General features: G+C 34.3%; 1 protein-coding gene across 1 annotated transcript in view; it reads right to left on the bottom strand.

Moving 5' to 3' along the window:
* The window catches only part of SNX29 (sorting nexin 29), a 101,856-nt gene that overhangs the window by 34,480 nt on the left and 53,193 nt on the right, over window positions 1–14,183 (bottom strand). Inside the window, exon 19 of the mRNA XM_053991739.1 lies at window positions 11,332–11,472. Within this exon, the coding sequence (XP_053847714.1) occupies window positions 11,332–11,472 (141 nt within the window). The remainder of the gene's footprint in view (window positions 1–11,331; window positions 11,473–14,183) is intronic.

Here is a 14,183-nt window from a genome sequence, read left to right on the forward strand (position 1 = left end):
AAAACCCAGCCTGAAAACAGTTAAAAATGTTCTTTTACTCTGACATGAAATTGATCTGTAAAACAAACACCAGGCAATCTACCATGAAATTCTGTACCATGTACTAAGGCTCGTTGTCCTCACCAGAAGCAACGTAAACCAAGGTCAAAATGATTCAGCTCCAGGTCTGCACTTTATCATTAAACGTGCATTTTGCAACAGCAGGTCAGCTACTCAGAGCAGTGATTTTAGCACAGAGTTGTTACTGCCAAGCTGTTGCAGTAATAAAGAGTTTTTGTCACAATATAGTAAACAGAACAACTGGTAACAGAAAAACACAACTGGCTCAAAGCCGGGCCAATTTTTTCAGTCTTAAATTATAAAAAGGTACCTATAACCTTCTTTTCATTGGGCCCAATTATCCACAGCAGAAATCTGGGTAGTACTTTACATTCCAACTTGTAAACAAACACCTACTTTTATTTACAAGCAAAAAATACAGGGAAAATTTTTGTTTGAGGTTTGTATCAGTGGCACCCACCCCCTACTTTAAGTACATATCTTTGGTGATTGTATGAGTCGATACAAGTCTGTATTTGCATATGTACTCACACAGAAAACAGCAAAGATCTTCCCCTAAGGTTCCATATACACATTAACGTACACTTGATGTGAATGTACTTTGAGGACAAAGTAATTTTGTTAAAATTACAAATATATACACTTTCACATTATTAAAGGTTAGATTTCGTAGTTTCTTTTCTAGGGAAACAAATATATACACAGAACGATAAAGTAACAGTACTTAAATAAAGACCCACTTTTTCACTGAAGTTTTTTAGGCATATTTTCTAAAAAAATAAAACTGCTATTGTTTCTGCACTAACTACAGTGAAAGTAATTTACCACCCCACAGTTCAAGAGCACACTGTTTTGATTAAGAGACCGCAAAAATTCAGTTAACAAGCAAAAAACTCCTTCAGATTACAGAAGCATGAAAACACATCTGGTAAAATATTTTTAATCTGAAATTCATGTCTCCCGAAATGTTGTATGAGATTCTTTTTGACTGATTATTTGCCATGTTTCTTCTGCCCATGGCAAAATGCTAGTATCAAATTACAAATCTCTAAAAATTGTAATAGATAATGGGAAAGTTAGAGACTCTCAACATATATTAGAAGATGATGTTAAGGTGTAAAACTAAGAAGCAGAGTCTTGATGTACCATATTTTATGTCATGTTCTTTTGCAGTTTTTCATTACAAGCCAAGTTCATTCCCACTTGCAGTTTAAATTGTTTCACACAACTGCTGGTCTTTTATACACACTGCTAGTATGGAACAGATGGTGAAACATTGGTATTCTTCATTATTAATGGGACAGCTCACTTAAGATGTTTCAAATATTTTTCCAGGAGCTTTTGGAAATGCTATGATTGCCATGGTTACCCTGCCATGATTTAGGGACAGATAAAACACTTTTAGATTCTGGGCTTGGTGCTGTTGCAATCAACATCAAACTCACTGCTCCTGAGGTTCTAACCGTAACCTCCTGCTGGTAGCACTGGGGAAAAGAGAACCCAAACAAAACCAAACAACAAAACAGCTGAGGGCTCAATCCAACTCAATTAGGATAAAAGGAAATATGAAATAAAAGGAAATACGCCTTAGGACTTTAATCAGCCTCTGATACCACACAATGCATCCCATCCTAAATTAAGCTGACAACAGTGCTATTCAAAGTTGAACCTGCAAATGAAGAAATGAACTCAGGTTATTCTAATGTAGCCTAATATTTTCCACCATCTTAGCCAACCAGTCTCAGCAAAATTATTATATCAGTTTTTATCTATTTATGAGGCACCAAATGCTAACCTCAAAATGAAGCTAGCAATCTTCAGCTGAGATGTGAGCTAATTAAATATTCAATTGCTGAGTCATTCTCACAAGTTTGTAATTAAAAGTTATATAGCAAATATTCACTTTACAGGCTGACACCTTTGCACAGGTCTCAGTAAAATATAACTTCAGTACATCTGTCCTTAAGTAACTATTGCATCATAAAGCTTTTAGGAAGGTACAGTTTCCAATTCTAAATATACCAGATGCCACCATATTACACAAAAATAATCTCAAAATTATTGAAACTACATAAGCTTAAAATTTCCATCTTATTTGTATTGCCATATTCTGTATGGCAGAACCAGGCCAGCGTTATACAACATAGCAAGGGGATACAATACATGAAATTGTCATTTTCCCCATGCCAGTGTGAGATTTTTTGTCCATTTACTGTTCAGTGCAACAAACAGCAATTTAAGAGGATGAGATACAAAGAAGAAATCAAGGAACTGTCAGTTTTGGAAAGAAATCTATTTTCCTTTAAACAGAGATTTACTACATAACTGTAATTATTACTCTGTGTTTCTCTACTAAAATAGCTGATGCATTTCCATCTCCAGCTCTGGGTTCATTTCAATGGTACCAGAAAAGTGCTTTTAGATAAAGTAGTTTGAAAAAGGCCTTGCTGCAAACACGGCCAGTAGCAGACGTGCTAAGTGTGAACTACAGTCCTGCAATGCCCTCAGTCAAGCACCAATTTATTCAAAGCAGCATTTTAATCAGTAAATATGCCAACAGAAAAAAGAAAGCTCGAGAATAAATCTAAAACTGATCTCTTTTTACTGTTGTGGTTAATGCCACTGTTAGAAAAAGAACTCGGTAATGTGATGCTAATAAAATCCAGTGTCATCTAAATATTTTGTTATTTAAAGACATGTGCCAACCATGTGTTAATTTGTCAACTGGTCAGGAATCAACTGTTAATTAAAATGCATCAATAAAAAACTGCAGCAAGACCCCTAGGGCTCTTCTCTTGCTCAGCTATTGAATAGGGAAACACTATTTCTGTTTTCTCCTCAGATTAAGTATTAGCAGTGTACCCTGTGATTTTATTCAGGAGATTCTGCAAACTACAACACAACAGTTCATGAAATTGAGATCCATTTTTTCACTAGCCTGTATTACAGTAATAACTATCAACAATATTAGTTAAAATGTGTCTCAGTTCAGTGCTTCTCTCCAACACTGCAGTTTGCTTTCCTAATTTCATTCTTTAATCTGGTTGAAAATGCCCTGAAGACCAATAAAGACAGACTCTGAATTTAAAATAACAACAAAATAACCCACCTCAAAGTCCTTTAGAAACATGATACGTACACTGCTTACAATGTACAAGCTTCTATATACAGTAAGCTTACAGTGATTAAAAAAAAAAAAATCAATAAATAGATTTTAAAAAATCACTAATGAAACAGAAATTTAACTCTCATGCAAAATTCTAGATTCTTATTTAACAAAAATTTTATTCAGAAACATTCTGATGGGATGATTCTGTTTTCTAAAATATAAATTGAATTAATGAGGAATATTAAGTGCCCACAATTTATTGTGCCTTCATGCAAATATATTTAACATGATACAATGAAGAAAACCAGATTTTTCATGCAGGAAGTGCCTTCAGCATTTCACATGATCTGAAGTATTCAATATTTAGTTTTCTTTTAAAAAAATTAACACTAAATATCTTTTGTACTAGCAAGTAAAAAGCTGTATAGTAACTAAGATTAAAATTTGCCAATATTTATAAAACAATACATTTTGGGAAGGAGAAGAGAGGTGAAATCAAGCACAATGATATGTAAGGAAAGAGAAAAATGTGGTTAAAATTTCTAATTCAAAAAGAGAAAGTATTACTTTTATTTTTGTAATTAGGTGTCCCTGTTAAGGTTTCTCTGGAAGGAAGTTCATTAATCCAAGTAACTTGGTAATTTAGCATCACCGCCACAATAAGAAATAAATATAGAAAATTTATTTTTATATTTTCATTTTATACCAGGAGGCTACTAGAATATCTAAATGACGCATGAGTTGTTATAAAACTGCCATATTTTTATCTAGCAGTTGTCCAAGCAGCATGTAAATTACTTTCCTTTTTTTCCCCATAATGTCATGATGCAAAGCAACACCATCTGAACTGTTTCTATGGGCTCTATATTCAATAATTTGTTAGAATAAATTGCTTCTCTTGATTATAGCATTACAAGACAGCAAGAATAAAAACATCTCTTGACAGGCAAAGTTTTGTTTTGTAGACCCTAAATAGTCTGTATTCCTTCTTCCTAAACTTCAACAGCAATTAGCAGGAAATTTTTGTAACTTGAAAAGAAAATTACTCAATTTACTATTTCATTGAAATGGTGCCCTTGAGCACCAAATGAACAGATTAATTCAGTGAGACATTCTGATGGAGATGGAGAAGCACGAGCTGGGGAACTGTTTACCTTTTAAATTAAACCCCTGAAAATGAAATATGCTGCTCTGCACTCCACTCGATTTAACCTTCATGCAGAGTTTCAGGTAACCCAGACAATTCATGCCACACAATGAGAAGAATTTACTATAAAGTATTTGTCATATAAAAGCCAACCATTTCCTGCTGACTTATTTCTCCTTCTCTTGGATACTGATATGACAAAAAAATGGAAATGAAGAAGAACTGAATGCTCTTTTCTAAGTGCTGTATACATAAAATATCAACTGCAGTCTTATGCAGTAGAAAACCCAGAGGATCTGGATTCAAAATCTGAAATACTCTGTATTCCCCCTTAGTGTGCAGGTGACAGTGTGAGGAAACAGGTGTGCTGTGACTAGAAATCTTAATGACTATGCCAGGAGTCACATTATTTTTATTTCTATTTGTATGGTACCACAATTAAGTTACATATTTGAAAACCAGATTGTATTAATTTAGTCCCAATTGCTATTTTAAAGCTTCTTTGAGAATTGAACTTTTCAGCTACAAAGGAACACAGGGAACTTACAGGACAAAGTTTCTTTTGTGGCTTTAGAATGGCACAAAAACTGTGGTAGATTATAGAATTACCACATACAACCATATATGAGATTAATTGGAGTTCCTTTCCTGGTTTGAACACAATACAAATGGGTCCATTTCTTTTCCTTTTACCCACACTATAGCACAAGCATATCTGTCAAATATATATTAGCTACAATTTTTCCTATAACCCACAAGGCAAAAGACTGTATGAAAATAACTCAATACACTAGTTAAGTCCACTAAGAGGTTGAAAATGAAAATCTACTTACTTTGAAAATCAAGAATAGTACAGAATTTAAGCTTCTATATTACATCACACCTAAGTAGCATTAGTGAAAGCAATATTTAACTGCAAATTTTTAACATATAACTTGAGGATTTATATTTTCAAAGCTTTTCTCCTTTAATAAATGTATCCCAATTCTGAAACATCAGAGAGTCATAATTTTCTACGAATTCTGCTTTAAGACATTGGATATCAAAGCTTAGTACCAAGAAACATTATTTAGCCCCCTGTCCCACGTGCACTGACAACAAGTTCTGCTTTCTTCTCAGCTCCCCCTGACAGTCTGACTTTGACAAACTAATCTGATGAAAGATAGTTTATATGAGCTCCTAAATCACATAGAGGACAAAAGCACATATATCTGTACTTCTAATCCCAATGCAAGCCAAACACAAATTTTAGCATGTCCTGAATTTTTTTGCTGAATTCGGACAGAAAAACAGCCAAATCTAAACTGAAATTACTTCCTCCTCTAAGATTCTTCCTGCACCATCCTCTTTCAACCATTCCATATGTCTTCTGTTATTGTCTATGTACTAGCTAAACAGGAATTGTTATACTTCCCATTTTCAAATACATATTTTATGTGGGAGGAGTGTGTGTGTTTCTTAAAAAGCCTTGTTCCTATCATGCTGCATCCCTTTCCAAAGGGACTTCAGTTCCTCCATCATCTGGTCTAAAAGCAGCTTTAAGAGGGTACTGTCTGTGAATAGACAGGTCCTGCTTACCAAAAATGGCAATCAGCTTTTACAGGAGAGAAATGCATGACAGGGGTTACACAGCAATGACACCATGTGAAACCCTTAACAGCAAAAATGCTAACCCTCAAACTCTAATTTGAATGGCTACAAAGTTCTTCATATATATGTGGATATATATACACACATAGAGCCAGACAACTCTACTTGACAAAATTCCTTAAAAACCAATAAACATTATAAGCACAAGAGGAAGCTCTATTGTTTTCTTTTACTTGCAATAAAATCTTTATCTTCTCTGCTTTCTAATCCTAAAATAGTTATCCTGCAGCCTATCTTAAACTCGTCACTATCTTTAGCAACAGGCAAACAGACCAAACACTGATAAAAGGCAGCTTTGCTGTTGGGAACAAAAGAAAAGGAATCCATCTGCACTCTGTGAGCAAAGGCAAGTTTCCACTGACATAAATGGGAGAAAGACAGAGCTCCTGGGAGCAGAACTTGCAGAATCACAACAAACATTCCAGAAGCCAACTTCAGATATATCCCAAATGCTGACTGATGTTGTCATATGCATGCTCATGTATATGTGTATATACAAATAGAATATTTTTAAACACATGCACTTGATCTTTTTGAACAAATTAATCTACAATTGAGGTTAGCCACTGATAGGTGAAAAGTATATAGTCATTTTATTGAACTAACATTTTGAAATATTTAGTTTAGAGTTCTGTATTGTTCCCCCAATGCAACTAAGAAGTCAAAGCAAAGTCACTCTTCTGATCTCAGCAAAGTGCTGTGTATCCTTTCCATATGGGGTATCCAGTATTTTAAAGGAAAGCAGAGGATATCATGCAGTCAAGTCAGCACTCAGTGCAAAGCTACCTGATTCAATTTCTCCTCAGTCAGACAATCAGTGAATTCAGGTCTTCAGTGGAACTAAAGAACCATTTCTATTTTGATATGCCCTCTACTGGGACAACACTCTTGCAAGAGGATTCTTAATTCTATCTTTACTCAAGTACTATAATCTGCTCAATGTAGAAGCAGCAACTGGGATTTTAAGGCTGCTGCAATATTTAAAAAATTAGACTAGTCAGTCCAGTAAATATTCATGTATTAATATTTAATCATTATTTTGAGAGATACCAACACAACTCCAGTAAAGGTTCAGAAGTCAAATGTAAGCTAAATGTTATCTTAAATGAAAAAAATTAAATTATATCTGTATGCAAAAACCTCCAGGGAACCCTCTCCAATCAAGTGCTGTGATTGTACAGAGCTTCCCAGAAGTGGGCACACTGCACTGGAGTGCTGCCCCATGGAACCCAGCCTGTCCTGGCCATTCCTGACAGGAAGGCAGCAGTGACAAACGGGGAGAGTGGACAGATGAGTTCAAAAGATCCAAAGTACCCGAAAACTTGCTAAAAGGAAAAAAAAATTATCTCATGCACAATACAATGTTTGAAATTGTACATCTTGGTATATACAGTTACATAGAAAATACTGAGCATATCACAAACCAGGCAGATACATGGGGAACGTGTTTCAAAATTACAAAACCTGAACAGTACAAATGTTAACAATACAGTTGAAATTTGTAAGTTTTAAAGAAATTGATCTGCAGGTTAAAAAAGAATCAAAATACATGCTGAGTATATGACATTTCTCTTACACACGCAACAAGGGAACAAATATATTTCTTGTTTTACTCCAACAAAGCATTGATGAATTGAAGAAAGAACTCTTATTCTTGTCAGGATTATTTATAAAGCTTTTGACAACTATTTGCTACCAGCACTGAAAGATCTTTAGTAGAAGACACACATTATGGGGACTAGTATATATGGAAATTAATACATGCACTCTTGCAAGCATTACTATTTTCCTTCAGTAAATATCTAACATGATTCAAATCAACATTTATAAAAGAAATTATATATATATCTTCCCTGCTTTATTTTAGTTCTAGATTACTAAATTCAAATGTTAAACTAATATGTTGAAAATGAGGTTACCAAGCTGAAAGGCAAATATACACTCTTCTTTGTAATTGCAAAAAGGTTACTTGTCCAAAGCAGTATTCTTTCCTCTTTTCAGCTATTTTCCAACTAATTGGTTTTCTGTTAATAAATTTAGGTTTCCTCAAGCATTAAAGCTAGTTTTTAATCTTACATACATAATTTCTTGAAATACCATGAACATGAACTTTTAAGATAAATTGTCCCAACTGAAGGAAAATAAATGAAAGGCAAAAATATATTACAAACATAATGATCAAGACTTATATTATTATTAATAATGAGTTATATTTGTTAAATATTTTCAAATTCCTCTGCTACTTGATGAATATATATAATATTTGATTTTCCAACTTTTTAAAATACTCATTCAGCTGAAATTCTGCTTTCTTTTTGTATTTGCCCAATGTCAAACTCTGCAATTTGGCATTTGAATCTGACCTCCCTGACTTCTACTACAGTAAACAGGGAAAATGTGCATGAAAATAATACTTCTCTGTATTTTATTCTACATTACTCTCTTCTAGTTAAGTTCCCTCCTCTGAGCTCCAATATTTTGCCTTTTGACAGTATTTTGTCAGTCTCCAGGAGTGATTCCAGGTTATTCTGCAGAATATAGTGTCCTCTTGTGGTCCTGAAGGTTCCCAAATCTGGGGCATATAACTGAACACAAAATTCAGCGCTGGTTTCAATTACAGCCAGACCTTTGGGTGCCTCTGACATCTACAATAAGCACATCACCTTCATTAACCCCACAGTACAGAGTGCATTGAAGGGATGCAGTGAATAAACTCATCCAGGTACTGACCTGAAGGATATAAAAGCATCAATGCCATTTTCCAAAAGCTGTAAAATGATCATTTTTAGCCATTAAACGATCATTTTTTAGCCATTTACATGGAGGACTGTTTTTTACCAATATGTTATTTGGGCATCTAATAACACTGAGAAGTTGCAAAGGATATGAAAATCATAGATTAATATAAGAGATACTTTTGTTAGCAGAATTCAGCTACTGAACCTCTTCTTTAGGCACTGATTTAAGATTGTATTGATTAATCTAGAAATGGGAAGACAGCTCCAATTTTACCAAAACCAGCAAAAGTAATATCAGAGAGAAAAAAATATCTATTGAAATCTAATTGCATATTTAAAGGTAAATGTGCTTTTGTAGTCACTACATTTAAAAAGCAGTATTGGCAATATCTCTTCTAATGTTTATTACCAAACACTTCCATGTGTAACATGCTGCACAAGCCCTCATCCTAAACTGAAAGTTCTGCAGAATTCCAAGACAGGCATCCCCACATGAATTAATTGATTTTATACTTACTTTTTAAACCTTCAACTTTAACCCATCTCAGGGCCTTTAACCCATCTCAGTCACACAGCATAATTATTTTCCAAGGACTACTGCACAAAACGGTACAAATTCCAAAGGGGAATACATTCTGTGACACACAGAAAATAGCCCCAGTAAAAGGACATAAATCTGCCTGCACTATGTGCTGTGCAAATAAACTCCTGTGTGACAAACTGAGCCTTGCACAGCTGAGGTGACAACGTCACTCTGCGACTTGCCAAGTCACAAGCACACCACTGCCCCAGTCTCATCACAGGAAACTTTCAGGAGTGCAAGGGATGGCACCCACTTCTTACCCACTTCTAAGAAAAAAACCTTTTCTTGAGATCTGATAAGTGGTTGTGGGTTTATGCAAGATTAAGGTAGAATTTGACTCAAAGCTAAAGCACCGTAAAAATAAGCAATGCAAATTTTTTAATGAGCTGCTCAACTGATAATTTTGTATGCATCAATTGTACAACTGAAGCTGTAACTCAATTAGTATTTAAAGTAATTAATGAAAGAGTATCAAAAAAAGCTTAAAAGGCGTCTTTTGTAATTTACTGAAGTGGCTGATACTCCACCACTTCAAAAAAAGGAGAATTAGTTATGTAACAAAGAAGAAAATGCCTGGTTTCCATTACAAAACCGTCCACTAAAAATTAAATGAAAAATGCATGATCTTCTAATAGATGAAAAAAGCAGGAAAGCTCTCGTAAGAAAGCTCTTCCATTTCCTCAGTCAGCAGGCAATGAACCACTTTAACTGGACCTTATGCCAAGCAAACAGACATGTGGATTTTATTGATAAATTTCATATATATCTGCATCACCACCACCCATCCCAGATTATGTGCATCACTGCCATTTCACATGTGCCAAACTTACCTATTTATTTTTACAAAATTGGAAGTCAAAGTTACTATCTTTAAATACTCATAATCCACATTCACTGACATCTGAATGACAGTAAGGAATTTCTTTTTTCTACTTCTTTTTGAAAATTTACATTACTTCATACAAATTAGCAAAGATCGTTTTTCTAACACAGAGGAAGGTCAATTGTGGCATTTTAGTAATATATCTATTACTGTGGTCTCAAACCAAATACAGTGTCAAGGATCTGAGTTTTGAAGTCATTATGTCAGCTGTCTTTTGATGACTACATGGATCACTATGGTTGGAGCTTCTAAAATATTAATACAAGAAATCAGTGATACAAAGGCAAAAAAATAGTAAAAAGAGAAAGTCCTATGTAAAAGCTAAAAAATTTTATTAACCTTAAAAACTCTAATTTAAGAACCCAGCAGTTTAGTAAAGATGTTTCAGCCATAAACACAATTTAAATCTGCAATATATTGGAGATTTTACTTGTGATAGCTAAATAAAATTTTTAGGTAATTCCTACATTGCAAAGGAAAATTAGTTCAATTACTTCTCAATCCTTACTTTACTTGTGGTGTACACTGCAAACTGTATCTACGCTCTTGATCAGTTTAAAGTTTTGATGATTAAAGACTTTAATTACACGGTACTACATATTTACTATATACATACTACAATATTTACTGTTTCATTTCAAAATCCCTATATGATAGGAAAACACAAATTCCCATTGTAAAAGGGCAGGGCTAAGACATGAAGACACAGATTACAGGAATGAAGTACCTAAATGTCTTTAAAAAGCTGGTTTAAAGACCTTAAAAGTGTTGGTGAAAAGTGCAGGAATTCAAGGAATTTAGATTGATACTTTTTGAAATTTACAGAAAGATTTAATGAATTACCCACCAGTGTTAATTGCTGGCATTTTTTTGGAGAGAAATAGAGAAGAGACTTCATTTTACGTACAGGGCTGTCCAGTACAGTTTTAGAGGGTTTGTGCATTTGTGTAAGTCACCCATATTTCATTCAATAAAACTTCTCAGTAAGTGGAAAAACCAATGCATTACCTACATCAGTGACTCTCCAGCTGATAGGGGGAATGTCTATAAAAATAGCAGGTACTAGCAGGTGTGAAAATATTTGAGTCACCTCATTTTTGTGTAAGGATAAGAAAGGTTTTTCCCCCAACTTTTACTGATACTGTGAGCTCTTTCAAGTACCTTGTTTCCAATGGCCTTTTTTGGTGGGAAGTTAAAAGTCCTCACTTGCTGGTACTTATTCTGTAATTTCTGATGCAAGCTTCTGAACTCCGCATACCTTCGATAGACATTCCACTCATCATCCTTTATCCTGATATAAACCTGTAAAATACAGACAGGAAGGGAATAATGTAAAGACAAGCAGGGTTGATGTGTGTCCTTCACTCCTTAAAGCCCCCTGGCTCATCACCTTCATGTGAGGCACCACAAGCTCCAGGACCCCATGGCCACAGATCCATGTCTGGCCAGTTGCTGTTGTACACATCATTATCCTCATTCTCTCCCTCCTCCCTCTTCCTCCTCTTTCTCTCTCTTTCTCTTATTTTAATCATGACAAACAGAGCTTGCTCATTTTAACATGACTCTGGGGCAACCATGGCAGCACTTCTTGTTACCATGGTTTCCAGCATATTCTACTACCCAGTGACCAAAGGAAAAAATAATTTAATACCACTATGAAATTGATTTCTGTGTCCTCAACACAGTCTTTTCAACTTTGTAAATTAGCTTTGTAGCATCAGAATTGCAAAACCAAATTTTATCCAGAGTATGAAACTTAATTTACTTCCTAACAAAATTACATTGAAAACTAAACTAGAAATTTTATTGTTTGGAAAATAAACACAGTTTATTCTTTCTGCTTGTATAGGACATTAAGTATAATTTAACACAGCTGTAGTTTTTGTGATTCTGTTTTTGTTTGCTGCTCATTATTTCATGAGCCTATTACCAATTACATGCTAAATATTCGCTTTCTCTAGGAAAATGTAATGCAGAAGTGAAATATACTTACAGAAAACTGAGATTTCACTCTTTCCTAGGGAATGACACAGTTTAAAAGAATGCTGAAACAGCACAAGTCAGAAACTCTAAACCAAACATCCAAACTTAAGATCCAGAGTGACCTTTCCCTCTGCTTCTTCAATGGAATCTGTAGTTATTCATCCTTGTCTATAGGGGGGGGGGGTGTTAATAATCCCAATATTTTACATGAGGAATTAAGCTGGAACAGTACTGATGACACTGCCTTGCAGCTCCAAAATCCCCCAGTAATTTAGTAGTAAACTGTAAGGCAAATATCAGGAGAACACTTTTGTAAAAAAACAACACCAACCACCATCGCACAGAGTGGGCAGTAACAACTGTATTTTTGTGAAAACTAGATAAAAATAAAATTTGGATTTTGATGTGATCAATTTCAACGCTGAATTGCAGCTTTTCCTGGTGACTGAAGCATGGTCCTTCTCTCTGAGATACTGCAAGTCCTTAGGAGAAAAAAATTCAATTTTTCTAAGGACTGGTGGTATTTCAGAGATTAAGTGAATGTCCTCTTCCACAAACACTGCCCATGCTTTGGTCTTTGTGAAGTTCTCTCTTCAGACACCTAGTTTCTCAAATTCATAGGAGGCTTCTTTGCAACAAAATACAATATATTATGCAGATATGCAAATTTTGTCAAATTATAATATTTCAGTGTAGAAAACACTAATATATATCTTTACAGGGAGACTGTAGTTCCAAAAAAGGAATGCTATAATTCCAAAATTAGCACATGTAAATTTAAAAGATTCATAGTATTGTGAATTACAAATACATATGTAAACAAAAATTCAACTAGTTTTGGTAACAAGAATTCAGATACTGTAATGATGGAACCACAATAGTAAGTCTGTAAGAAGTATTCAGATTTTTTTTCCACTTTGGAAACAAAGCCAGGATAATTAAACACCTACAGGACCATCTGTTTTAACAATTGAGTACATCTTTGAAGGCAAATGAAGGAATATATGAAATGCAACTATTCTGCATAATCAAATCAAATTTATTTAATGTAGTAAAAGCTATATTAAAATCTTTATTCACTCAGCTCTAAGCCCTCTCCCAACCTATTCTCACTTCAACTAGTATATTATTTGGAATTCTGTATACATTCCTAAGATTCATGTTTCAATTTCCCTGTGGGGGGCAGGGATGACAAAAAAAAAAAAAAGGAATTTTAATATGGAAATCCTAATTTAACTAAGCACTTATCTTTGCACATGTGATTTGGTGAATCATGCAGTTTAACATTACCTGTTAAGCTGTAACCCACAGTTAACTAACTAAGGAATCCTGTATACTGTAACTGAAATTTTTCAGGTCAAAAACATAGATTGATTTCTTAGATAAAACTATTGTAAAATTTCTTACTGTTCCTCTATGTACATAGATATTGATTTCATTTAGACAGCAAGAAATGAAAGTGCAACATTTGGAGCCCTGTGCCATATTGAATTTATTGACAATCAACTAATAGACTGTGAAAGGTATATTAAAACTCATGATGCAGCACACATTTAAACTTTTATTATTTCAGAGGGGAATACTATTCCCAAGCCAAGGGATTGCTACACACTTAATGCAAATTCAGTTGGGAAATCAAACTAAGTAAATACTAAATTATTTGGATAAACTTATCCTAGTCTAGTCACTGAAGGCATATAGTTATCTTAGGGCCATGTTATAGAAAGTTGAAATGACTGCCCTCAGGCTTATTCTTAGATCAATTTAAAAGAACAACTCTAAATAATTTCATTGCCTTTCTGATGACTCTGTTTTCCTGATATCATCCAATTCCTAACCTACTTAAATAATTTTCAGGGTAATGAAAATGTACAGACTAAATCATAATCACTGCCAGAATATTTATTTGTAGACAAAAGAGTTCACTTTAATATTGTCTTGAATATGAAACAAATTAAGTAGTTGCAGTTCGTAATTTAGGAGCACTTTCCCCTTGGGTCTCCTGTGAAACAATTGATTGGCAACCTTTC

The sequence above is a fragment of the Vidua macroura genome, chromosome 16 (genome assembly GCF_024509145.1).
Source record: "Vidua macroura isolate BioBank_ID:100142 chromosome 16, ASM2450914v1, whole genome shotgun sequence".
NCBI lineage: Eukaryota > Metazoa > Chordata > Aves > Passeriformes > Viduidae > Vidua > Vidua macroura.